This window comes from Buteo buteo, chromosome 6 (genome assembly GCF_964188355.1).
Source record: "Buteo buteo chromosome 6, bButBut1.hap1.1, whole genome shotgun sequence".
Classification (NCBI taxonomy): domain Eukaryota; kingdom Metazoa; phylum Chordata; class Aves; order Accipitriformes; family Accipitridae; genus Buteo; species Buteo buteo.
In genome coordinates this window covers 1,649,676-1,677,388 of record NC_134176.1, presented here as the reverse complement: position 1 = coordinate 1,677,388, position 27,713 = coordinate 1,649,676, and the positions used below count along the sequence as shown (strand labels likewise).

The window sequence follows — 27,713 nt, the reverse complement described above, 5'->3', positions numbered from 1 at the left end:
TATGATACTTGCAATGGCTATGTAAGGCTCTAGAGTGAGCTTCCAATTAAGATGTAGTTGAGAAATTCTTTTTGAAGGCATAAATTGTGTAAGAACTCAAAGGATCACAAAGAAGCTGCAAGACATTTCCACAGAGAGACTGGACTCTGTATCACTAGGTTTGACTGTAGTTAGCAAGTTTTAAAATCATGCTATGTAACTGATGTCTTAGAACAATTAATGTTTTGATTCATGTAGATAAGCAGGAGCCGGTTAAGATAACTGCCAAAGTGGGAACCTTCAAAAGGAAGCAGCAGATGAGAGATTTCCTGGACCATTTGCCAAAGGACAACCATGATGATATTTTCACGGCGACGCCCTTTCAGAATAGAAGAGTAAAGGTAAATCTGGGAAAACAGTGTATATATGCGTATGCTTTTCTGGTTGGTATTTCAAGGGTGTGTTGCAAGTCTTGCTGGTTCAGTTCCATCAATAAAATCTTGTGGAATTGGGGGAAGAAGCTTATTTCCTTGATTCGTCATTGCAATACTTGGATTGCCAGCAGTGAGAACGTGCGGAACGTGGCTTCTGCAGACAAGCGTTACCGCTGAACGGACATGTAAAACCAGCCTGGGGTAGGGGTGTCCCTTCTGCCTCCGCGTGGGAGGAACATGTGAGGGTGTGAAGCATCAGTTGTGCAGTGATGTCGCTGTCCTGGGGCTGACCACTGGGTCCCTGTGCTGTGGAACTGGGTACTTTCTAAGGTCGTGCTGATACTTAACAGGATTTTCTTTCTCTCCTCTCAGCACATCTCGCGTTTAAAACCACTTGCCTCTCGATGCTGTCTGCGGGTGGGTTTCTCGCTGGGAGTTCTGTTACCCTCTTGCCCTGGCCCTTGCCTGCTGTTTTCTTACTCTCTTCTCTTTGTCGCCTATTTGGACTGAAAGGCTGCCCCGTTTCCTTGCTGGGCTCGCCTTCAGCAACCAAAGCAGGAGGAGTGCCCTCCCCTCCTGCTCCACCTGCAGCCCCCAAACACCCCCGGCAGACGCAGCACCAGAGCTGGAGAGTGTTACCGCGTCTCTGACAAACCTCCACTTAGCTGTGGTGCAGCACGATTATGCACTATAGATGTTAGTTAAGACTCTGTTTTCATTTGTAAAGAGGAAACTACTCCTTTATTACGGGAATGATTTATTATTTTCCCTTGTAGAGAATTTTTGAAGTGTATTTCATAACACATCTTTTTGCTGTTGTCTGACCAAGCGAGCTCTGCCTATTAAAACTAGCGCCTCAGTTCCAGCAGGGACTCCAAACCGCACCCCGTGTCTCTTGATAGATTTGTTCTTCTGTGGGTTTTCTTTGTAGCAACAGGGGGTTTTGTATTCTGGCACACTCCCAGAAGTAATGTCACAGTTTATGGGAAAGTCAGAATTTGCTTTCTATAAACTGCAGTATGCCACAGAGAAATCCCCATGACTAGTATGAGCAGATTGGCTATGAAAGTCAAAGCATCCATGTCCAAGAGACCCTATTTTTGCAGAGGGATTTTCCAGGAGACTCCTTTTTTGGTAGAATGCAATTTCAGCCAGTGATTCAAAAGGGTTCTCTTTTTTTTCTTTTCTTTTTTTTTTTCCCAAATTCATTTTGCCAACTCGTGCTGTACAAGACAAACTAACTTCCTTCTGTTGCATACGGTGAGAGGTATACCTCCAGAGAGAAATTCTGTGTATTTAGGAGTTGGAAGTGGATTCCCCTTCCATGAATGAGTCCAGCCCCTCCTTGAACCCATGCAGACTCTTCACATCTGCAATTTCTTGTGCTAAGTTCCAGAGCTGAATTATTTGCTGTGTGAAGAAGCATAATCTTTTATTTGTTCTGAACTGGCATCTGCTGACTTTGTCCTCCTCTCCTCATGGGGAGGAGACAGCAAATAACTGTCCTGGTCCCCGTTCACCCCTGATGCCAGTTATAGCTCTCCCCGCCCCCCAGGACCTGCTGTGCTTTTGAACATCTGTGTTGCTCCTCTCTGAACGTTTCCAGTTCTCTCCCTTCAAAATGGAAGGACCAGAAGCTCACTGAGTAATCCTGAAATCCTCCTCCTGAGTAGTAATGGTCAGCTTTGAGCTTGTAATTTGAATCAGAAATTATTTTTTGAATGTGTATTAGCAGCCAAAAAAGGCCAGCAAAATGTTGGGCATCAACGAGAGGAGTATTAAGAGCAAGACGGAGGCATCATTTGGCTGCTATGTCGAGTCCTTCCATACCTGGATTCTGTGTACTGTGCACATTGCTGGCTTCTGCATCTCAAGAGGGACATAGTGGAGTCAAAAACGCCACTGAAGTGAGCAAGGGAATGGAGCGACTGCCTATTGAGGAGAGACGAGAGAGTCTGGGACTCCTCCGTTTGGGGAAGAGGGACACCAGCAAGGTTCACAGAGTCGTGAAGAGGCTGTGTCCTATCGCCACTCTGAGACAGACCCCTGAGAAGCCTTTTCAGCAGACTTTTGCTAAAAAGGGCAGGTCATTGATTGCTCTGATGTGGCTTTGTAGTTGCCAACGTTCTGGGGAAGCCAAGATGATGATGATGATGATGATGACGGCTTTGCACTTACGGACAACCCGATCACACCTTCCTCAGCTGTCTTCCCTACGGTGAAAACCCCTCAGTGTGAGCATATCAGCCCTGGTATGCTGGTACCCATCAACAGGTAGGAACTCGTACTACTGTCTCTCTGCTAACCTTCTCCTTTCTCATTTTCCTCAAGATTGGGGTTTTTTTTTTTGTCTTCTCAGAAAGGTCACTCTTGGAACTGGGACACCACTTCACTTCCACTGCATAGGAAATCCCGCAGCCCTTGAGGGATTTGTTTAAAGAAAGCTCTTTCCTTTGACAGTGCATGCCATTTGAGCTACTCAGACAAGCATGGGCAATGAAAACAACGCCAATTGTGTGTCCCTTTACTCTTGGAGAAGGCAGTGATTTGGGCTTCAGCCTCAGCAGAGCTTTCTCTGCTCATTTTGAGTCTTAACCTCTTAACCCAGTTGCTTCAGGCTTTACTGAAACAAACTGGAATTGCCTCGAAACTTGCAGTGTAAGTGGCATTTTCTCTGATGGACAGGAAATGAACTTCATCTGGGCAGATGATGAAGCTTTGTCTGATACTTGCATTAAGAGTTCTAGCATGTAATCTCATGAAACTCTTCTGTCTTGTTATACTCCCAGAGCTGCTGTTATATTTAATTGACAACAACTGTTTTGAATGGCCATGCTAATTTTCCTTCTGAATTAGAGCTGTATGTATAATGCCTTTAAGTGTATCCAGCAGATTCTGCAGGCAGCACATCAGTGACACTAAGGTGCTTGATTACATCTGCAGGAATGATTACGACAGGCACGTATTCAGAATGCAGAAGAACACACAGGGCAGCAGAGGCACCTGGGACAAGGTCAAGAAGAAGTCGGTAATGCTGGTTTCCCTGAATGTTACCTAGTTCTACCTTAGGGATGCAAAGTTTGGCTAAGCAGCAGGCAAAAGAATCCTGGGATCACAGACTAGTGTGTATATTCAAGACGGAAAACAGGAACCCTCTCCTACTTCTGCCCAAACTTCTGGGTTTTGTATCTATTTCTCTCAGAGAAATGTTCTTTTCGTTAGAAAAGAGCTATTTATTGTCAGGGTTAAATACATTGCTTTTTTTCAGGATTTGTAACTGCTTTTGAATTCTGTGATCTTCAGGTACATTAAGTTCCTGTTATATTCTTCTGTACAGTGGGAAAGGAAACTAATTCTCACCTTGTATCAGATAGTCCCTGAATTGATGTATTTATTCCTTCGCTATCCTGGGTTTTGTAATTCTTCTGGCTTTTCCATGAAAAGCTGAGATCCCAGAAGCAGAAAAATGAATTCTGCCTCTAGTTTAGTGAAAGCATTTGCTGAACAGTTTAGATTATTTAGTGAAAATGTAGCATAGTGATAGGGCAACTTAATTCCAGGGTAAGACTGACTCTGTGCCAGTTCCCCTGCGCTGTTCTGATGTTGCTGTAGCAGCTGTGTGAGCAGAGCCTTTTTGTCCTTTCCATCAGGCCGAAGGTGTGCTTGGTACACCAGCTTCACGCAGAACCCGGTTCAGTTTTGAGAACAGTAAGTACTCCTTGTTTGTCCTTCATTTCAGGTTCCTTCACTTACTTTTGCATAGCCACTCTTTTGTTGGGTGTCCACAATCTTTGCTTTTAATAATTTTTTCCTGTCCTGGTTTCAGCTGGGATAGAGTTAACTGTCTTCCTAGTAGCTGGTACAGTGCTGTGTTTTGAGTTCAGTATGAGAAGAATGTTGATAACACTGATGTTTTCAGTTGTTGCTAAGTAGTGTTTAGACTAAAGTCAAGGATTTTTCAGCTTCTCATGCCCAGCCAGCGAGAAAGCTGGAGGGGCAAAAGAAGTTGGCACAGGACACAGCCAGGGCAGCTGACCCAAACTGGCCAACGGGGTATTCCATACCATGGGATGTCCCATCTAGTTTAGGAACTGGGAAGTGGGGGCGGGAATCGCCGCTCAGGGACTAGCTGGGTGTCAGTTAATCGCCGCTCAGGGACTAGCTGGGTGTCAGTTGGCGGGTGGTGAGCAATTGCCCTGCGCATCATTTGTACATTTCAATCGTTTTATTACTACTGTTGTCATTTTATTAGTGTTACCGTTATCATTATTAGTTTCTTCTTTTCTGTTCTATTAAACCGTTCTTATCTCAACCTGTGGGTTTTACTACTTTTTCCCGATTTTCTCCCCCATCCCACTGGATGGGGGGGAGTGAGTGAGCGGCTGCGTGTGGTGCTTGGTTGCTGGCTGGGATTAAACCACGACATTTCCACACTCTTTCTCATAAGCATCCTTGATTTTTGGACCTTCTGTAACTGCTTTCTAAGCTCAGGCACACACACTAATAATTTCTGTTTTTCTTATTGCAGAAGTGAAACAGACCCCTGTTGTAGAGAAGCTCTTTGGGGCTGAGGCAGCAGATTCATCAGATGAAGAACAGGATTTCTATTTTTGTGTTTAATGAACTTTGTGGGTTTTATTAGTTCAGTACTTATGTGCCTCTTGTACAAAGCCAAGGGCTTTGGCCACCTCTCTGAGATGGTGTTCCTATGATGTTAGGAGTTCAGTCTGGAAGCCTTGCCCTGGAGTGTTTTTATGCGTTTTAACACCATTCTCACCTTGCTACCTCTCCAGCAATGTCTGTCATTTTTTCTGTGTGTACAAAGTAGCGCTTTCTTGCCCAGGCTCCTCCTTTCTTTTGCCCTGGTTCTCCTGGGGGAGGGGGAAATGTACATGGATATGAATTACTGGCAAGTTCTGATTTGTTTTAAGATAAAATATCTTCTTGCAACATAGCTGTGCAATAAACTTATAGTTGTACAGACTCCAACTCATTGGAATTGCTTTTTAACTCCTCCTACTAAGAATCTGAATTTTTACATTTCTTTAATGTAATAAAAAAGGACAAGCTTATTTGTATGAATCATGCTCTTTGAGGGGGAGAAGCAGTATTCACCAGCTACCCATCAGCCTTGTTTATCTTGTCAGCTGGGCCTGCAAGTTTTCATCCCCTCATTTGTTTTTAAATAGGGATGAACGGCTGATGCCAGCCTGTCGCTGGTCTCTATTAGTCCCCCGGACCTCGTGTGTCAGCAAGGTTATTTATCTCTGTTCATGTCCCTCGCTTATTTCTGTAGGGGTCTCCTCACGAACACGCTCCAGATGGGGAGGGAAGGAATAAAAACCTGCTCCTTTGCCAGGCAGCCACGGTGTGGCAGCAACGAGCTGCAGCCTGTCCCACGGCAGGGGAAGCATCACCTGCGGCGGGAGCAGGAGGGAATGGTGGTGACCCAGTGGGCACGGGCTGGGGACAGGAGAGGGGACGAGCTGCGAGGCCACGCGAGAAAGAGGGGACGTCCTCGCTGCCCTCTGCTTCAAGCCTAGCAAACTCTTCCTGCCCAGAACGCTGAAGGGTAAGGCACGTGTGGAATTCACTTTTTTCCTAGGAAACCTGGGTACCAGTCCTGCAGGAGGCTCCTTCGCCTCTGTCACCACCTTTCTGCCTAAGCCAGAAAGCTTTACTTTGCCAAAACATTATTCTCATTTTTAAAGGAATTGTGGAAGGGTCCTGCCCTGCCCACAGAGCCATATGCCCGCCTGTACATGTTCACCCCGTGCTGACAGCCAGCGGCCCAGGCGGAGGCAGTGGAGGGGCTGTGTCTGACCCTGGTGCCCAGCAGAGACTCAGGCCTCCGTTAGGCTCCCGACAGCAGTGGATGGAGCATGCCAAAAGCCCTGATGTTTCTGCAAGGATTTATTTACATATTTTACAGTGAATCAAAACTCAGTAAAGTGCAGTAAAACAAAAACAGCCTGGGGTTCAGAAACCAAAGTTTCACTCCCCTCAGCTCTTGGCAGCTGCATTGCTTCTCCCCTTAGCGCAGAGGTTCTCGGGCAGCATCTGCACGTCAAAGCCGTAGTGGAGGTGGCGGTAGATCTCCTCCGCCTTCTGCAGGCTGACCTGGGCGCCGGTGGCGATGTCGGAGGGGGAGCTGTAAGAGAGACCACAGCAGGAGGGCACCTCACCTGCAGCTCTCTGGAGTCCAGCGGATGACACCAGGACAAAAGGGGAAACTGGCCAGCGGGCAAGAAGTGGCCGGTGTGAGGAGAGCAATGGGAACGCCACGAGCTGCTGGCGGTCACCTCTCTGGGTTTCTGAGGGCTGTGAGCACACCAGATTAAGCAAGCCTAAGAAAGCTGCAGAAAAAACAGAGGATGCCATGGAAGGGAAAGGAAAAACAGGGCAGCAGGAGGGACGGCGGAAGCAGAGCCCATGTCATTGCCCTGCTCGGCTTGAAGAGACATGCATAAAGAAAGAGCGGGACCGATGCAGACAGAGGAAGTCTCCTGGGGAGCGCTGGCAGTAACTGAAAGGCACAGAAGGGATCTGCCCGAGCAACTACCCCTGCGGGAGACCCCGGATGAGACAGAGGAGCAAGCCAGGCCTCAAAGCACTTGCCGTACATCTTTGCTGTTACCTGTTGGCCATCTTCTTCACGGAGTCAAAGTAATGGCACATATTGAGAGCAGCCAGGTAGCTGAGATTAGGAAAACTCAAGTAGAAGTTGAGCATTTCCTGTTTGTGACCCTCCACCTCTGTCGGCACGCGAATGGCAGCGTTTTTTCTTTGCTCCACCAAAGCCAGGTCTTTCAGCAAACCGGCAGTTTCCTCTTGGCATGAGCTAAAAAGAATTTTGACCCCTGCCTGGACCAAGGCTGAGAGCACACCATCGTAGTACTGCGTCCTCTGGAAAAATCGTGACGTTTCTCCTGCAGAGTGAAAATACAGAAAACTCGGTGAGATTTAAGTAAGTGCTAAATTACTGTGAAAAATCTAATATGAATCACCTGCAAAGCAAAACACCTCAAAGATCCCCTGCTGACAAGGGAAAACATCTCAGGGAAATTAGCCAGGGAGGGGTCATAGGAACAAGGTTTACTTGGTTATTTGAGATAAAGTTTTATCTCAAAGGAATTTTATAATTACAATATAATTATAATTTATAAAGAAATTAACACTGAAATTCCAAATTAAATGTCATTAGGGGAGAGGAACACATGATAAGTGATAAACAACAGGACAGACCGAATCAGAAGAGGTTTGGGTAAAGCTACGAAAGTAAGAATGCACTTGAACACTGTTAAACAGGAAACCAACAACACTCTGGAAACAGCATAATGAGAAAAAATGGACAAAAACGATGAAGATGAATGACACCTTCAGCAGCAGGGTAAAAAGGCAGCTCAAACACAATCCACTTATCTACAGCTTGCTCTGAGAAGCTACATCTTCAGTGACCTATCATTGTTTTCATATCTGAACTATCAATAAATTAGATTTATGTCACAAAACCAAAGCTACATCCACAACAATTTGATTTTGATAGTGGAGTTTTATATCCCGGAACATCTGTAATTTAGTTGGAGCCGTGAGCTCTAGTTCCATCTTCAGTGAAGCAGGTGCAAGAAAGACCTCTCAATTATTTTCTAGAGGGCACTGAGAATAGACAGCATTACTAAAATTGTTTGATTGCATAATTTGGATCTTAGGATTAAAACAAATGGCTTGTCCAAACTATTTAAATTAAAGCAATAGTCTTGAATTTTCCACAAATGCTTAATCGAGTCAGGAGGCATCTGAGACTCCTATTCTGTGCTTTGTGACACAAGGCAATAGCTCAAACAGCCTTCCCAGAGTAACTCTTCGTAGGAGTGCTCTTTTTGCCTTTTTCTAAAAACTGATTTCATTCAGCTGACTTACTTACCTTTTGCTTGTTCAAGCAGCAGCCATTATGTGTTGCTCTCTACAATTAGGAGGTAGACTGAGCATGTGGGATGGTGTGCTCAGGCCGGCTACCATTCTCACTGGTTCTAAACCATGAGAGTTTTCCTATACAGTTTGACAGATACCACTTGTTAGGTTACTGCTAGAAAAAATATTTTTCTTGAGTTCACTATTATTTTAGTGCTGAGCGTAGATTGTGCTTGTTCCTTTCTTCTACTATTCTCACTTTCTTTGTTGAAATCTGTCTTGAAGTTGGGGGTTTTCGGCATATATTAATATGGTCAGTTAATAATGTTTGAGTTAACTTGCTTTTTCACTGCCTCAGTAATTATTATACAATGTATCCCTCGGGATCCAGTTGTGTATCTCTGCCTATATTAAGTGGCCCTCAAAAGCAAAACAAATTTTAATGTTCAGCTGGTGACCTTATTAATGTAACACTCCCACAGAGACTCAAGGCACAGGTTTTCAATCTACTTTCTCTCCCATATTATACACAAAGCCAGTATGGCCAGTACAAGCCTTGAGCAGAGACCAGTGCGTCCCCATGCTGCCCCTGCCTGGGAACACCTACCTGTTTTAATCCTGTCCTTTTCCACGATCACACATATTCTCTCAAACATGCTCTGCAGGCGCTGGATCCGCTGGGTGACTTTATTCCTGTTCACAGAGTTCAGTAATTCTGACAGAAATTTCCTTTCCACGGCCATACGGTTGCTCACAATGTAATCGCTGCTGCTCAGCGAGCAAACCTGCACCTTTACTCCGTGAGCTGCCTTCAAGGAAGAAATCACCTCTGCTCCAGAGGAGATCTCACGACTGTCTACCAGAATACAGAGGGAAGGCTTTTTCTCCAGAGGGTCACATGAAAAGAGAGCTGTAGCTGAAGAGGGTTTTGTGGAAGCAGAACGAGTTGGAACTGAAGTGCTCTTACAGGTGTTCTTCAAAGAACTTTCCACCTGTAAATGTTGAAAATCAGACAGTATTTCTAAGAGATCACAGAAGCTTAAGGCCAAAGAACAACATGCCAATAAAAAAAGATATGGTTTTCAAATACTGATGCTTAACAGATACAGTCAACTTTTTTTTTTAAATCCAATTAATAAAATCTTAAAAAAAAAAAAGGTATTTTTCAATATTGCAAAACATTAACATTTTCAGATTAACACTTTAATCCCCTATAAACAACCTCCCAAATTAGTTGATCTAATTATTTAGCAGCTTGAATGACAAAAGCATGCAGCCTTCAGTAATGAGTTCAACAAAAACTGAATACTGTAAATGATACGTCAGGCAGAAAAGTGTAAGAGATCAGGAATCCAATCTCAAATGATGAAGGGTCTCAATTTAGGACAGTGAACGAGTATTTTATAACTACAAAAACCAAAGAATTAGTGGACATTCTCTGCCATCCATAGTCCTCCATGGCTGTCAGACTCAGGATAGTATCTAAATCTCCAGTTTTTATTTATTGACTGCTATGATACTCTCCAAGTTATCCTGAGAGTACAAAAGCTTCCTATACCAAAGAAAAGGGAGACAGCGTACAGCAGTACAAGCAGAACAGACCTGCTCCTTTATCCCCAGACGCACAATCACTCTTGCTGCTGTATTACTGACAGCCCTCAAACCAACAGTGCAATAGGACAGGTCCCCACGGGGTGGGATTCTTTAGCAAAATGAGGCAAGAGGAAGGTCCTTGTTTTGAATTGACACCAACCTCAGTGGCAGCCTGGAGATCCTCTTTCCCCAGATCAGAACTAGCGACAGCTGGTGGGAAGCATGTGCTCCTGACTTGATGGTCTGGGTGAAAATCCAGCATTTCAGATACCGCAGCTTTCAAGCCGAGAAGCATCTCACTCTTAGCCTCTGCAGACGGATGAGCAATGATCTCCCCAGCAGTTTTTTTGTGCTGCGCAGAAGAGACTGAAGGCAATGAAGTGGGTAACTTAGCATTTTCCTGTTCTGCCCTGAAACAGTCTGTTTTCATGGGCTTCTCACTGCTGACACTTGTTTCTTCCCCGCTGGAATCACTGAGAACAATAATTCGGGATGGTTTCTTCTTTTGCATTGGGACAGAGTAGTTCTCTTCCATCCTGGCCTGGTTTAATTTTTTTCTGCGGCGAGTGAGGTATTGTTTTCTTCCACTAGTAAAACTCTCATTATTTAGGAGATCAAAATTAACGCACACTTCCTCCTCACTAGATTCACTTTTTTTGCAAGTTTCCTCTTCCTCCTCTCCAACACAGAAACTGTCTTCTGCGTAACCCTGGTCTTGCTCAGGAATCTGGCGGAGGGAGGAGAATAACCAAACCCAGTTAAGTTTTGAAACACTGTAATGATTTTGCTCCTCCTCTCCATAGGTGCTCTTTGCTTATCCAATCCATCCTACGCACAAGTACTGCGGGGCCTAGGGGCTTCTCACACCTCTCGAACCTCCCCTACTGAATATGCTCTGCAGTTCCCACGCTACTTCCCTGGAGGGCCCGACACACTCGTAGCTGTGCCTGGAACGAGCGTACACTCAGATTTTGGTCAGGCCCATGAGTCATCATCAGAAAGCTTTTAATGGGAATATTAATTGTACTATCACAATAGAAACGAGACTCGCTCGCTAATACTACTATCAAACAGGTTGGAATTACAGACAGTAATATCTCCTTTGTGCATCTCTGCACAGGGGGAGGCACTCTGAACCGCCACACTTGCACACTGGGGACAAGCTGCGGTTTTGCATGAAGAAATGCAGATTCCACACCTTGTACCACGTGCACAACAAACTCCGCAGCACATGCACAATGCTGGCTGGCAGAAGCACTTTATGATACCTTTGCATTGTGTAAAAGCTTTGCATTTTCAGCAACACTCTGCCTCAGCTGAAACAACAACAAAACTGACATAATAAGCTGAGGCTGCTTGGAAATCGAGTCCCACACATTCTTCTTATCTGCTTGCAAATAATCAGTGGGCACAACCTGTATTTTTGTGTGTTAACAAAAGAAAAAAAAAACAAACAAAAGATAAAAGTGGTTTATCCTTTTTATCAAATATAGATGTCTATGTTATTTTGCTGAAGGTGATATAAAAATCAGGAATACAGGATACAGGAAAAAAATGGGGGGAGATAAGGAACCATCCTGAGCATCTGTTCTTCCAATTCTGTGATTTCTTTGGTCACTATGAAATAACAAGGGAAAATTAAGTAACTAAAAAATACTGTACAAGTGATTTATATCGTGATGTATGGAGAGTTCAGAGTAAAACAGAACCCAGAAGACAGATCATGTAGGAAACATCTCAGCTGAGCACTGTGACAGCATTCACATGGAAGGGGAACACAACCAGGCATGACAGAAACCGAACCAAGCCAGGAGCAGCCGGGATAAGAAGTTAACATTTCTAAAGAAGCTCCGTTATGATAATCCAGCAACGTTTCACTGGCACTTTCATGAGTACACAGAACTAGTGCATAATGATACTGTATGTAGTGGGGCAAGAGCTTGGCTAAGGATCTGCTTTGGAAAGTCATTCATGCTCAGTAGTTACCCCATGCAGCAGGGGCACAACTAGCACCCGGGGACCATGTAAAGGGTCAGTCTCCAGTAACACTGGGGACACTGGGCAGCGAGAGGAACCCTGCCAGAGAGTGCTGAGGAGCAGCAACGAGCACTGTTAAATATGCTACCTTATTTTCTCATAAATGTTTCCAAACTTACGTTTCAGGAGCTAACCTTGCAACTGCTAGAGAAAATTTGATCTACTGGCACTCCTGCTTGTCTGGCAAGAAAAGTGCAGGGCAATCTGACATACAGGTGGGTAACAGGCATATGCCCCAACTGTTACACCTCTCTTTAGGGGTTGCTTGTTTCACCAAACTGGGAAGTCGGTTAAGAGACTGGAAACATCACACGCTGGGTGAGAGGACTCTTCCTCGGAAGATGTTAGTCAGTATCCTCTGTGACAGTGGAAGACAGCGGAGAGGAGGAATATAAGCTTCCGACCCTGGAAGCACCATGCAGTCCTACATCGATCAACAACGGTCACCGTAAGAGCTCTGCTCTTTGGTGAAAAGACAACTAGGGATTGGGATGCTTTTGCTTCAGACTGGTTGACAGCCTCTCTCTGGCTGAAGAACAGAGTGTGCATGCTTCTATGAAAGCATATGTGTCTGCACACTTTCACTTAAAGAGCAAAATGCAGTCAAAAGTCTTTTGTTAGAACTTATTAATTTATCAACAATAGGCTGCAAACTACACTTCAAAGTAGGATCAGAACCTAAATACAGTCACACACAATTGGAATTTCAAAAGGATAGCAATCATTTCATTTCATACCTGTGAGAAAATCTCCATGTTGTTGAATTCACGATGAACCATTTTATATCTATTGCCAAGAGCTGGACTACGCACAGATTTCAAGTAAACTCCTGTCATCTCACAGTCTGAATTAAAACAAGAAGATAAAAGAGAATACAGTATTATTAAGGATACAATTTTTAATTCATTACTGTTACATCATGTTTTCCATATTAAGTAATTCCTTTATAGTCTCCCAAAAACAAGTATTTCACAAAACAAAAATTTGCAATTCTCCAGACATCTCTGGAAATCCCAAAGCAAAGGACTAGGTCTACCCAGCTTGCTGTCATGAAAGCTGCCAAGTAGAAAGTTTTCCCAGCAGGCAGAGCTCTGGATGCCCATCACAGGGAGAAGAGCAATATTAGTCACAGGAAACCCAAATCACTCAGTTTTCCATGTTGCAAGTTTTTCCCAAAACAGACACAACTGATTTCAGAGACTGTATGAGAAAGGGATGGGTGTACTGAAGCCCACACAGGATCTTGCAGGGAACAACTCACAATTCCAGTGGAGGAGGAAAATCCTCAGCAACATCTAGGAATCTTAAACGGTAAAAAGATGATTCCATGAGGCAAATATCCCAGGGAAAGACAAAGTTCATAAGCACACGAGTAAGTAAACCACCTCAGCCAAAAAACAGCATTACCTACTCAGCTCTGTCAGTGTCAACACTGTCACTTTATCTATTGTTATTTCATATCATATTTTAGGTTTCTGTGTAACAGAAGACCTGAAAGATTTAGAAATTTCTAAGTGAAATGAAAAATTGTGTTTCTGTTCAGTCTAATGATGTATGAGGGGGTGGTTGACACTTAGCGGAGGCGATCTCCTGCCCTCACAATCCTCAAAGAACTGACTCCAGCCTGCCCAAAGCTATGGTGCAGTAGAGACTCCAGTGAGGAACTTACTACATCAGAAAACCATGTGAATAAAAAAAAAAAAAAAAAAAAAAAGGTATAAACAGGTAACGGAAAGCACCTGATGTACCACAGCTGAGGACGTTACTGCTTATTAGCTCTCACACTCTGACATACTAGCTGACTTAGCTGACTGAATGGCCATGCCTATCATACACCACCTACTAACCAATACCCCTTATCTTAAAACCATAAACAACTCTCCTCATTCACCATTTAACACTTGTGTGACCGCTGCATCATCATTCAGGAATTGAGCAAGTGAAGAGTTCAGCTCGTTCTCTGTGTCATCACTCTCATCAGATGAAACACAGTCTGCATCTTGCTGGGACAGCTCCGCTTCTTCATCTAGAAACTGTCTTGCTGCATTCTAAAAAAGAAAAAAATCCAGACAAAATTTCAGTTAGGAGCTGGCTCCCAATTAACTAATGTTACATATGAGACCTCTGATTAAATCAGTTCATGACTTCAGAACATTGGCTGCTAAATTGATCACAGATATTATTAGGCTTCTGGCTTTGAAAAGAGAATCCGTCACAGGGAAAGGTGATGTAAAGAACACAAAGTTCAGTGAAATACAGGACAACGCACAAATGTCTGTCCCACCAGCACAGAAGGGTGAAGCTGGAATCCATTTTAAAGCACTGGCCAAAGGTAACCTGAGCATGTAGCACTATTTGCACCTAGACTAGTTAATAGCACAGGCAGAGTTTACTAACAGATTGTAGCTAAGCTACCCAAAAATATTAGGTTACTTTGTAACTTATAAATCTAGTTTTACTCATTTTATTTGCTTTCAAAAATCTGTTTTGATTTAGAAGTGCTGGACTACTCTGAACTCAACTTTGAACTAGAAACTTCAGATACAGACTTCACACTGGTTTTCCCTTTTCTGTTCAGGACTTAGGATTAACTGTTCCATTAATTCATCAGACAATGCAACTTATTATTGAGAAAATGCTCTTCTTTCAGGGAAGATGAGGCACTTCAAATATGAACTGCAGTCCAGGAGACATGATACAAACCGTGGTACTAAGTTCCATCAAAAATGGACAACAAAACATTCACAAGAATGTACATGGAAACAAAATAAATGAATTCAGGAAGATGTTTTGTCAGAGATAATTTAGATTAAGTTAGCTTTTTCTCTTATAATTTCAGCTATAAAGTACTAAAGTAAAACATGAAAAGAACTCCCCAAAAACATTATGTATCCCAATGATTTAAAAAGAATGATTTGTTTGCTTTCAAAATACTTTGAATAAAAAGCACAAAGCTGTAAATTTTACTTTAGTACATGGAAGACTAGGGCATCTTGTGCTACAATAAGTGACATGTCTGATTTTCAAATTTCCCCAAGTCTTTTAATTATTTGCTTACACCATTTAGTAAGCCTGAATGACAGGCATTATTAATAGTTCCTTTTCTAGAACAGTTTTGATTATTCTGAAACACACTGGAGGTCACCTGTTTACAGGAAAGAACTCTCAATGCTATTGCCAATTAGTCTTAATCCTTCTTATTTGTGAAGGACTATGGAGAGGACAAACCCTGCAGTATGAAAAGCACTGTGACACCAGAAACTAACAGTCAAGAGTCTGGTCACATGTGGGAAACAATAAAGTTACCAGGTTCTTAAACTGAATTCAGTGCCACTGACTATTCTGATCACCTTGGACTCCCACAATCTCCATTAATCTAACTGCAGATCTCTGCTGCACTTACAACTCCATTACCTGTACTTCTGACAGAACACTGTAACTGGTGGTGGACTGATCAGAATGATTTTGATGTCTTGGATCTTCTGTGGATCCGGAATTCTGACACGTTCATCACTATGGATGTTTAGGTAAGATGATGTGTGAAGGCAGAGTAGAATTCCATAAGTATACACATTCTCTTTCCATGAACCTTTTGGTCTCACATTAAAAAACATAAATGTTTAAATAAAATTGAAAAATTTATTTTTCATCTACCCCATTCTTCATATTCCAGAATGGAAAATCCTGATCCTATAGGGAAGTCTCCATAATGAAGATTATCTTTAACACATTAAAAATATCCAACAGTGTGCCCCAGAGCCCTGGTAACAGTGATTTCTGCCTAGTGGAACTACATCCATGCATATCTAAGAGCTTTTCAACTTACTATGAATATATGATTCTGGCCCTGCATCCTCTCCTGCCTCCATTCCTGATGCAGTGACAGATTAAAGTGTAAAATACTAAGTTAAGATTTAAGCTTTGGGGTCGAGGGACCATTGCTGTCTTAAGATGTTCAAAGTTGAAACCATTAGAGTAGGTGGTAAATTCATATGATCAAGTATTCTAATAGCATAAGTTCTGGACAAGAACCTGAGCTTCCCCAGTCTGACTAATCTTTGAGTATCTTCTATTTGTAATGTAAATTGTTATTTTGCTTCAGAACATTATTACACAGGGCCCCGCAGATTCCTCTGAAACTCAGGCAATGGATGTGAGGGTTAAGATCGCCATCCAGCGTTTCAAGATTTCATCTCAAATGTTTGCAATAAACTTGTATGATGTAGCTATGAGCCTCAACCCTCCTAAACAACACCTTAGAAACAAACTGCCCAACTGCATGCCTACTGTAGTACAGTTGTATCATGAGATCCTACAAAGGCCATAAAATAGACAGAAGCTCAATTATTTTAGGCCATAAAATACACACAAGAATGAATGACTCGATGACACAGTAAATTTTCATCTTAAGTATGTGAAAGCAGTGCTCAACATTTCTGGCATTTTCATGTTTTGGTTTTTTTTAATTTAAATATACACAAATTAGCAAATACTTTCAGTTCATTCTTACAGTTTGAACAGAAAGTAGGATCTCACTAAGTCTCTTCCTGTCTCTTTTTGGTTTTGTTTGGTAATGTGCTGCTCATGTTCAAAGACACGTTCTTCTGAACCAGATTTTGCAATGTTGCAAATGTGCACTCGCATACATACACACACCTATGACAAAGCACAGCAGTTACCTACACTGCAACTTCAGTGCACACTGCTCCAAATATGACCTTCAACATATTAAGAAAGACATGTAACGTCAAGTACCTTGTATGTAAAATCGCTCTTGACCTTTTGCCGTTTCATACTTCTTAGCTGTTTTTTGTTACAGGCTGCAGAGCTGCTATGTGTGGTCCTACTTGAGTTCTTGTGAAAATCCATGCTGTCATCACTGGACACGTCTGACTAGAGGAACATTTCACAAACACTTCAATAAGTAAGACTAAAGCAAGCAATATTTTAATTACACAGTCATCCTTCAATATGTGGGTTTTTTTTAAGCAATGCCTGATTTTTTGCAATTGATTTGCTATGGCAAAATAATGCAATAATGCTAATCATCTTATTAAATACAAAAGGAACAGAAAAAACATGTTCTTTAGAAGAAAAATCAGGTTAAGCGTGACATGAATTTTTTCTTTTTTGATTCAAAGCTTTGTGGAAGAAAAGTTATTTACTGCCTTGCACAAAAGGAGAGGCTCAGCTCTCCTGCCTATAACAGTAGTCATCTTGGGAGACCTCAGGAAAGAATTCAAGGAAGGAAAGCAATTACATTCTAATATGCCTTAGGTCAGACAGCATGAAATACTTTTAATAAGAACACTTACTTATTGACTGGAGAAAGAGTAAATGTTTCAATACATACACTCCGTAAATGAGTTTATATTATTTTTATTCTGTCTCACCAAAGCACTTACTAACCATGTTAAGTGGGTGTCGACGTTTTCTGATGGCACGAATTGGTGATTCAAAATCACTATCATTCATAACCTATGTAAACAGAAATAAGTATAATTGCAATGAGGATTTTTGTTTTGGTGTTTGACTTGTCATTCTGCTTCTCTTTTTTTTTTTTCCTTCTCTTTTTCTAAGACTCACATCAGGAGACTTCAAAACATTCTTTTTTTTCCTATTCTGTCTCTGGAAAACGATCTCTTCTTCACTTTCACTGCTGGCTCCTACAGAAAAAATAGTAAACAACATTCACAAGAAAATGCATTGTTCACAATACAATATTGCTATAAGTAAGCAATCAAAATCTGTCTCTCTTATAAAAGTACCTACAAAGGAGATTACTTATTGATCTGTGTGGCAAATATTGTTCTCTTTAGCCTTGTTAATCAAAATAAATAATCTCCAGCTGAGATGTACAATAAATCCTACTTCCCTTGAGAGTCTCTGAGTGGAAGTGATTACCCCACAGGCAGTACAGATACAGAAAAAGGGAGGTGAAAAATGAAACCAAGAGAAGAAGCTCTTAGAAGTTGAGTAAGAGTTACACTTCTAGAAGCGTTTTGTAACGCATATCCCTTTGGGTGCATTGAAGCAAAACCAGAACTCACTGAAAAGTCCTCTTTCCAATTCCTTCTCCAACAACTGCAGCCTTTTTGTTTTTACAGAGGACTGCCTTTATGAAATACAGTATCTTCCTTCACATTCTGCATGACAAAGCTCCAGTTCTGACAGAGACCTTGGACTCAGTGCAATAGATAGGCTGCCTAGCGTAACACCCTTCCTACCCCAAAGCAGGCTCAACATTAACTGCAGCTAAGGTATTCTGGCTTATTTTTTCCTCTGTTTCTTTGGGAGTATGGCAGGATAGGGTGGGATGGAGAGTTGGTTCTGACTAAATCACTCAAAGGTTTGAATTTCTTTAAGGAAAAGCACAAAATTCCTAAACATTCCACTTCTAGAATAACATATTTAAATACCAATAACTATCATTTCAACAACACACACTCTCCAGGGAGGTTTTCAAGACCCGACCGGGCAAAGCCCTTAGAACCTGATCCAGGTTTAGTATTAACCCTGCAATTCTAAAACAGCAATTTGTTTCTTTCTGTGGTTTTGTTTTTAGGGATTTTGGAGGGTTTTTTTATTATTCTTTATTAAATAGATTACAACTTTTGAATTCAGCAAACTAACATATCAGTTTGAAGGTGTGATGATTCAGTAAGACAGGTTGCATTGGAGAATCAATCATCTTCGGAAAATATGACTATCAGACAAAATCAAAGAGAAGGAAAAAAAGATGCTTTAACCACCACAAGGACTGCTTATGCTTTGTTTCAATATTTAAGAGCAGTAACTAAACCATTCAGAAAAACTCAATGAGCCCTATGAATCAGACTAAGAACTATCAAGCCTGAATTATTTTGAAAGTAATTCAAGGTTATTCCGAGATAAATACAACAAAGGGTATGAATATGACCTGTAAGTGACTAGTGAGTGAAGAATGACAGTCATTTATATATTGGTAATATCTGAATACAAAATATTTTTTTATGACATATTGGTCCTAAGTGAGAAAAAGATGGAAGGGGAGAAAGAAGGGAGGAAATAAAAATAGAACAGAGCCTACAAACAGTCAATATTTTTAAGACAATCCTGGTTTGTGCTGAAGTTATAATGAGAAAATTTTAAATACAAGTCAGTTGTCATGCAACTAAACTGAAAGAAATCCATCAGTAAAGATTCTATTCCTCAGGAACAATGAAAGGAAAATATGAAGGCATGAATTCAGGGACTGAAGTGCAACAGATCCAGATGATTACAAATCAGATACTGAGAAGATTAAAAAAGGCAGCTTTAGCTCACACAACTGTGTCATGTGGTTGCACTGTTAGCACTTGTGAATCAGTACGAGAGGTTTAATTCCAAGTACTTCCTCCAATACACATGCATGCCTTTCAGCCTCAAATGGCTAAGCTCTTATGCAGGGTTAAGTTTCTGGAAAGTCTCCCATGGTCCCAACTTCTAGTATTACAACCATTACTCCCTTTTCCTTTCATCCTTCCCACCTAAGTCATAAAACTAAATTGAGGATCCAAAAGATACTGGATTCTATTTATTTAAACATGAAGGTATTAACTAACTGTACCACTGAAATCCCTACCTTCAGCAGGAGACATATGTGAACTACAAAGGTTGGCGTCTTCCAGGTTTTCAGTTCTTCCTAAAGGGGAATCAAGTGCATCCACAGCTGAACTCCCGAAGTTCTGCCTATGTGGGCTTTTGTTTACTTTATCTGTAAGAGGCACCTCTGGAATTTCCTCCCTGGCACTAGAGAAGATATTCATAGGAATTCTTTTGATAGCTTCAATATTCATAACCTTTCTACTTGTTGGGGTACTAAGTGCAGAGGCCAAAGCTTCAGGTGATCCACTTCCCGTTCTTCTGTGTCCTGACTTCAAGAAAGGCACTGCAGTGGTAGCATCCTCAGTCCCTTCTCCATCATTCATGCTCCTGCTCCGGAATGGCAATGGTGTGGAAATATCTCTTCTCTCAAAACTTTTGCAATCCTGTTTTGGTGATGTTTCAAGTCTGGAGCTATCATTCAGTAATTTGTTTTTATCTTCAGTGGATTTAACATCTGCTTGACTCCCTGAGGCACTGTTTAATTTTCTGGTATTATTAATATTTACATTTTCTTCAAAGATTTCATTCTCACACTCTTCGATGGAAAATCCCAGATCAAAGTTAACAGAGAACAGTTCTAGAGAACAGTCATAAAGATCACTGTTATCCAGAAACTGCTCGGTCACACTAATATCACTTGACATTTCCATGGTTGTGGTTTTACTGCTTATAGGCTGCTCCTTGCAGGTTTTGTCAGGGTTCACGCAGCACATCTCTGAAGGAAACCACTTGGAGCCTCGCTCTGCAACTGGCCTAGTAACACTCTCACTTGAATCTGACCTGATTAAATGCTTATTGCTCAAAGAAAAAATTCCATTATTTGTGTCATAAATGCATTCATCTTCAAATAAGTGTATTCTCTTCTCTTCATCAATAATCAAATTTTTCTTGTTAGTTTCAAGATCTTCTTTATCTTTTTGAACAAAATACTTAATTGAAGGGTTATTTGTCAGAGTGTGATTTATTGTTGGCATTTTCTTTTGAATTTCAGTGAATTCTTGAATTTCAGTGAATTCTTTATTGGCAAACAGACTATCAAAGCTGTCATTCCACTGAAGTTCCTCTTTGGCATTAACAACAGCAGTTTCAGAAGATGATACGGTTTTTGAAAAACAGGTACTTACAGAAGCACACAATTCACTAGTGACTTTCAGTTCAGGATTTTCAAAGAGCAGCAGTGAACAATTAACTTCTGAAGATGCAGGAAAGACTTTGTCCTGCAGTCTTTCTGAATAACTATCAGAAATAACGTTTTGAAAAGGACATACTGTTTCTTCATTTCTCATCATGTTTTCAAAATCATAAAGTTTATTCAAAGAGGGAGGAGATTGTGATAAAAGCCTTTTCACGTGGGAAAATACTTGATTTAACCAAGAAGGCTCCTCAGATGGTCTCACAAGTGCAAATGAATCCACATATGATTCAGGAAGATAAAATAAGTCAGAGGACACAGCTGATTTCTCAACTGTTAAGCTACTATAACCCAAATCTGTGTCATTCATCCCCAGTGACCTACAAGCTTTATCTACAGTTTTGTATTCCTTTATTGCTGCACTTTCACTGTTGTCACACAGGTCAATAAATTCATTTAAGTCAAATGTCACCTCTAGCTCCTCATCCTTTTGACTGCCCTGGTCAGTATTTTCAACCAGAGCAAGCCTTCTTTCTGAGTAAGAAGCTGAAGTATTAGTATCTGTAGGCAACACAGGCACTTCCAAATTTAATCCTGAAGTTCTTTTGGGAGTCTTTGTTTTTGTTACTTTAAACGTGGTAAAGAATTCACTCCCATTATCATTTGTATCAGGTAAAAATGGTTTTACTTTTGATCTGTGCGCCATGTCTTTTCTAGATGAGCATGCTTTCTGATCAAATGTGGAGTTGATCATGGAAAGATGACTTTTTTTCCTTTGAACATGAACGTCTTCAATACGTAAGTGAGGCTGAATCTCCAGTTCATAGCTGCAATCTCCCTGGTGACAAACACAATGTAATATTTACTATAAATACATACAGGCTTACAAGGAGTTGTCACAAGGATATTTAAAACAAGTGACAAAGGTTTTCATATTCCTAAAGGTTATTAGAAAGGAGAAAACAAAGAAAAAAAAAAGAAAAAAAAAAAGGAAAGTGCTTTGCATTTAAGGTCACAACTCTCAAAAAAACCCGTTTGCTGCCAGCAACTGCAAATCCATGCTTGGGTAGTCAAACCTGAATGTTTTAGAAAGACTAAAAGATACCATGCATAAATAAAGATGGCATTTAACAGAGCACCAATCCACAATATTCTGCACTGAGCATCTGTGTCATGCAGTTAGGATGCAGTTCTCAGAACATTAACAGCAAGCAACTTCACTTTGCAATAAAATGTGCAAGGTATTCTATCCTCAGACAGGCTAATGCTTACAGGCTGTAGTTCTGGGAGGACTAGCAAATTGAGAAAGGTGCTGTGAGCAGAAGAAACTCTTATTCAAGCACAAGCGAGCCTGAAGTTCTCTGTTCTCTTTGTACTATCGTTTGTAATTTGGCAATTGCCATTGATGGCACATTAAGAACTTCTCACTTACATACTCTGAACTTTTTTTTTTTTTTCCCATGGATGCTTATTAATCTTCTGTTTAAAAAGGCACTGACCTAGGCAACCAACTGTTGAAAATACACTTGAAAAAAGCACAATAGACTTTGACATCACTCCCAGTTAGGTATCCATACAAGGACTGCCTGGATGGAAAAGCTATTTATTTATAGTCCTTCTCACTCTCTCTTTTAAATTAAGATTTCAAAATTCAGGCATGCAATCTCCAAAAGGAACAGTTAGGGTCAAATGAGGCTCTAAAAGCAATGGTTTAAAATACTCCTTCAAAGTTCAAACCTGTTTCACTAATAAACAATAAAAATGAGGATGTAAGATCTAAACAGAAGGCACAATTATTTTTTAGCAGTTCAGGCAGATGAATCCCTAGATTCATTAGTCCCCGAAATTAAACAAGGCACCTTTATAGAATAGTGGGTGATAAAACTGACTTTTACAATAAGAGGCTATCTGCTTCCTATACAAGTAACATTCTCCAAAAGTCCTAGCATATATAAGTAGGAAAAAAATAAGGTCCTCATAATCATAACCTCTTGAACCCTCCTCACTGTCCCACAAGAATATTATTACAGCAGTTATACTTCAGCTTGCGCTAGTCATGCTGATATTCACTATTCAAACTCCAACAGCACCTGTATCTTCCAGCAGCGTATAGTAACCTCCCATCCTTCTCTAGCTCTTCACAAGCTGGACCCATCACTCCCTATTACATGTACCCAAGCAATGTGCGGACTCTTCTCCCATGGGCACAACCCCTGGTCTTCACTCACAGAGAACATGACTTCTCATTTCTTCAACACTTGTTCTCTGTGTAACTGAGTTGCTACGAAAGTTCCCAGAGCTGTTCTAACCAATGGCACTGTGGCACCAACATCTTGATAAAACTGGGACCCCTGGGACCACTGGGGCATCTCTTCCAAAAGAGACTGTGAAGAAATTAAACAGTTTGGGTTTCTACAAACGGTACACCTAGAGCTGCTGTTAAACAACCTTTTACTGCTAGACTCCTTACGGGAGCTAGAGGAGTCAATCATGGAAAACAAGGTTTGAAAAATACTCTGCGAAGTCATTCTACCTCATTACACAAGGCAGAAATAAGCATACCTAAAATTACTGCTGCGTGGCTTGTCTAAACGTATTCCTGAAAACAGGATTCAAAGCTGTCTTCCATGCATTTGAAGACAGATCACATCCTAACACAGTTTTGGATCCCTTCTGGTTGCAGTAGATAAAGTACACTATCCAGAATTAACAGTATTTTTTCACTCTCAGTAGTAGTAGTAGTAGTAACAACAATAACAATAATAAATCAAAATTTAGATTTTATCACTAACTTCATACACATGCCACAGAAAGTATCATGTGCAGAATAAATAAGGAAGAATCTGTGTACAGGCTGTTTTGGGGTCAGGGGCACAGCTGGTTACAAATCCTGTTTACAGCAATAACACCTGTGTCTCAGCGACAACGTATGCAATTTCTATATGGTCAGCACAGTAAAGTGGTAGCGGGGGGAGGAAGTTCAATTGCTAGAGATTTGTCTCTAAAGGGCTGTGAAACACCTACTCCATTTGTCACTACAGAAGATGTTACTCAGCTGCTACACAGTTATTGCCTGTGCTTAGGCTATCCATTTACAAATATATCCAAAGAAACTAAAAGTCAGGATTTTTTAAAAAGAGATCGCCAAGGAGATCTGCAGGCTATACAGGCTGACTTATAAGAAGTCTTAATACCAAAATAGTGAAGAAAACAATTACTATGAAAGGATTAAAGTATGATTTTGATATGTGTAGGTTCTAAATAATTAGTTTCCCTCAAGCTCAGTCAAAACACAGATATGGAAGTCTCTGTATGATATCAAAGAGGAGCAACAAACAACAACAAACATGACCTGGTCCAATTAACTTCACAAATGTTATCGGAGGAGATCACACATTTGGTTGACAAGATAATGGTATTGATAATATGTTTAGATTTATGTAAGTAGCAACTGAATGTTGCATAACATTTCAGTTAACGTATCCAAGCATTATAGGAACATATATGGATTAAAGATTGATTAGCTGCCAAACCACTAAACCTTATTGAAACAGAAGTAGATGATGCTTTTGCCCACCCAATACGCTTCTAAGAGGTGCAGAGCAGATCATTCTTGGCCCTATATTGTACCGCATTTTTTAAGTAATCCAAAGTAAAGCAAACCAAACCTAATCAAACCTGCAAGAAAAGATGAGGGTTGTGAGTAGGTAAAAGGATAATTCAAATCATAACTGGACCAGAGTTAGAATAGATAAGAGCAAATCATTCATGTTTTCATATGGCCAAACATGAAGTTGCATGTTTAGGATGGTAAGAGGTAACAGAACCATATCATGTCATCCAAAGGACCTAGAGAAACTCAAGAATGAAGTTCCTGAATTGGTAATGGTGGTACGTAATCTCTTGCTTACATGCCTCAGGAATTACGTGGCAGCAAATGTGATGCCATTTTTTAATTGTCAGGGAAGAACCTAATAGGTTACTAACCTTATCTCCATACTGAATAAATTAGTAGAAGCTGTAACAGATAATATAATTACTGGATGAGTCTTCTTCAGAAGTGTCAGTATTGCTTTTGAAAACAAAAACTCAGACCTTACAAACCCATTAGATTTCTTTGAAGAGACCAACAAGCAAAAACATTGACATGCTCTCATGCATACCATCTTCCCAGCTTTCTGAAAGGCTTTCAAAAAGTCCCTGCCAAAATCTTTAAAGAAACTTAAACAGAGAGAGCAAAACAGGGAAATTTATTGGATGGATAAGTAACTGAGTACAACACAGAAAACAGGAAGAGCGAGGAGCTGTTATACTGAAGGACTTCATTAGGCCACTGCATATACCTATAATTACGTTTTAACTTGGTGGCGGGCATGGGGGGAAGTCTAGCAGAACTGCTGTGTGCCAGGACAAGTCCAGAAGACAAATTTAGCATCTAGGACAAACTTTAGTAACCCAATTTCAGGCTTACATGGAGTTATATAACTGTTCTAGTTCAACTTAGTAATTCAAAATACTTTCTCCCAAACAAAATACTTTCTCCTAGTGAGTCTAGTTAATACTGATGGAGTGAAAGGACAGAATTATAATTATCACATTTTAGCCTGAAAGTGTACTGGTAGAATCTTAAATTACCTGATAAGCCCTTCTATAACCTAGTAAGCTCCAGTGTGTACCAGCTACTCAGTAAATAGGTCATGCAGGAGTAGAAAAACAGGGATCTCTCTTACATTATTGTACTAAATCAATGACCTTGCTTAGAATTACTGATTCAGTTTAAGAAGCAGTAGGTTTTTTAATATAGAAAATAAAAAGGAAGAGTAAACTTAAGATATTAAAATTTTCATTTCTAATATATAAATATATGTGTATACACACACACACACTCTGTTATCTAGCATTTAAAATTAAGGCAGCTACTATCAAAATTAAAATTAACCTCTCTCTCCTTGTAAGCTGCTTTGAATGTACATTTGCTAATGAGATTCAGATGCCTGCCAAAACCTTGCTGATTTTGCTATTTAAAAATGAAAAGATAAGTCTGTAAACAGATAAGGTCTAGATTTTAACAATTATAACTTCTTTAATCAAAAGCTTGATTGAAACAGAGGTAAAAGCAGCATGAACAACTGACATTTAAGTCTTTTCTGACACAACACAGAACCTATTTTCAGAACGTTTTTTTGGTTACATCTAGGGAAGAAAGGCTTTTGGATTTTCAGCTTTCATATCAGGTGTTAAATCCCATGGAGTCCACACTGCCAATATAGTTAGTCACATGGGTATATTTTCTGGTTAACTTATGTTTTAGCATGAATATTAACAAAAATTACAGCAGTAAGGCTGGTGGTTTTCACACAGTATTTTGCATGAATAGGTAGAGCAGATACCGAAGCAGCATGTTCCAATGACAAGTGGTTACAATGTTTTCCTTGTAGGTGGATCAGTAGGTCCCTTAATACTCAAGAGAAGACCCTTGTGTTGCCCTCACACATGGTCCTCAACATGCAGAAGACACCCTTTAGTGTATTCTGGACAACAACATGCTGTGCCTCAAATGCTCTCAAGCCATGACCATTCTCCCCCACTGCCCACAAATACTTTTCTAAGACTTACAAATATCTCCTAGGCTATAATTATTGCTTTTAATATATTGGATATGTTAACACACACTTGCTGAGGAAGGTAAACTGCACTTCCATTGCAATCCAAGACTTCTGGAGGATAGAGAAATCAAAGCTTGCAGTCCTCCTCGGCTCCTCTCATTCCTACAAAGAGAGCTTCTGCCCTTCAGGAATCCTGCTCAACTGCTTGACAAACTGGGCTGTAGACAGTAAAATACTATGTTCCTCTCTGAAATGGTTTAAGATAAAAGTATGTACTATATAGTATTTATTAGTGTCCAGTAACAAGACTGAAGCACAAGAATGCAAGAGGACAAACACCCACAGCTATCAGACAAAGGCTGCTTTAACCCAGTGTGTTGTATCTGACCAAGAATTGAGAAAAGTATAGAAATAAAGAAATTATAGAATGCTCCTTGCCCAAAACATGTCCATATGCCCACCTAGGCTACTTAATGTGAGCTTACATTGGCTAAAAATTATGTCTACACCAATGACCTTAAGGGCAGTGGATGAACTTTCACTATATACAAGATACAGGCATATGACATATTTTGACTGTCATACAATTTTTTTCTGCTTTATTTTATATCCCTTTTCTACTGATTTCTGAAATTCTAATCCCTTTTTTGAGTAACAGTGATCATTAAACTAATGTTTACACAGAAGTATCCAAAACAACTCTTTCCTAGCTAAGGCAGCTTTCTCTTTCATTCAACCTTGAACTTATTGGTACAGAATTTAATTCACCAACTTTTTAGATCTTGTTCACAGGCTAATTCTTTAGGAAATTTTGTAATTCTTTATAGCCATCCTCTACTTTTATTACCAAAAAATAATTTCTTACTGCTGTAAAAATGATCACTTTCCCAAACCATTTACAAATAGGTTAAAAAATTTTTATGCTTATGTGATTTCACTGCTAACCTCCCTGCCATTTGAGTACAGGCCATTATTTATACCTTTCAGGAACTGGTTAATGAACAGAATAATCAATCCTTCCTATTCCACGATTGCTTAGTTTCCAGAAGAGACTCTAGGGGAAGGAACCCTGTCAAAAACTTTTTTTGTAAGTTCAAGTATATTGTATCAGATGACCCTTAAAAATATATTTAGTTGATTCAGGAAAGAAGCCTAAGGGACATAGAAACCACAATTTCCTTCTACAAAAGCTGTGATATTTCTCGGTATCACATTATTGATGTATCTACTAATTCTGTTGCTTTTTTGCTTTCATGCAGCTTGCCTGGAATGAATCACAAACTATCTCTCATGCAGCCACCCAACACCCTTCTTCAAATCCCAAGTCAATGTCTGACACCTCCTTCTCCTGCAACACCCAGGCTCATCTAAGCAGCTGGGGATTCTTGAAGAGCT

General features: G+C 40.6%; 2 protein-coding genes across 8 annotated transcripts in view; one reads left to right on the top strand and one right to left on the bottom strand.

Annotated features, from left to right (window-relative positions):
• MIS18BP1 (MIS18 binding protein 1) overlaps nt 1-5,387 on the top strand; it is a 29,917-nt gene extending 24,530 nt beyond the window's left edge. For 2 of the 5 annotated variants that reach the window (XM_075029423.1, XM_075029426.1), the window contains exons 12-16: nt 238-380; nt 2,530-2,687; nt 3,357-3,441; nt 4,064-4,121; nt 4,942-5,387. In XM_075029423.1, the coding sequence (XP_074885524.1) occupies nt 238-380; nt 2,530-2,687; nt 3,357-3,441; nt 4,064-4,121; nt 4,942-5,033 (536 nt within the window). In that variant the 3' untranslated portion in view covers nt 5,034-5,387. Of the gene's footprint in view, nt 1-237; nt 381-1,645; nt 2,497-2,529; nt 2,688-3,356; nt 3,442-4,063; nt 4,122-4,941 lie in introns of those variants that run through there. The other 3 variants (XR_012650607.1, XM_075029424.1, XM_075029425.1) reach the window with 3 other exon arrangements.
• Nucleotides 5,388-6,306: 919 nt separating this feature from the next.
• Nucleotides 6,307-27,713, bottom strand: part of FANCM (FA complementation group M) — a 79,082-nt gene continuing 57,675 nt past the window's right edge. For all 3 annotated transcript variants that reach the window (XM_075029410.1, XM_075029412.1, XM_075029411.1), the window contains 10 exons: nt 19,558-21,550; nt 17,541-17,620; nt 17,364-17,432; nt 16,710-16,847; nt 13,846-14,002; nt 12,692-12,798; nt 10,078-10,644; nt 8,932-9,316; nt 7,051-7,342; nt 6,307-6,564 (listed from right to left, as the gene is read on the bottom strand). In XM_075029410.1, the coding sequence (XP_074885511.1) occupies nt 6,417-6,564; nt 7,051-7,342; nt 8,932-9,316; nt 10,078-10,644; nt 12,692-12,798; nt 13,846-14,002; nt 16,710-16,847; nt 17,364-17,432; nt 17,541-17,620; nt 19,558-21,550 (3,936 nt within the window). In that variant the 3' untranslated portion in view covers nt 6,307-6,416. The remainder of the gene's footprint in view (nt 6,565-7,050; nt 7,343-8,931; nt 9,317-10,077; nt 10,645-12,691; nt 12,799-13,845; nt 14,003-16,709; nt 16,848-17,363; nt 17,433-17,540; nt 17,621-19,557; nt 21,551-27,713) is intronic.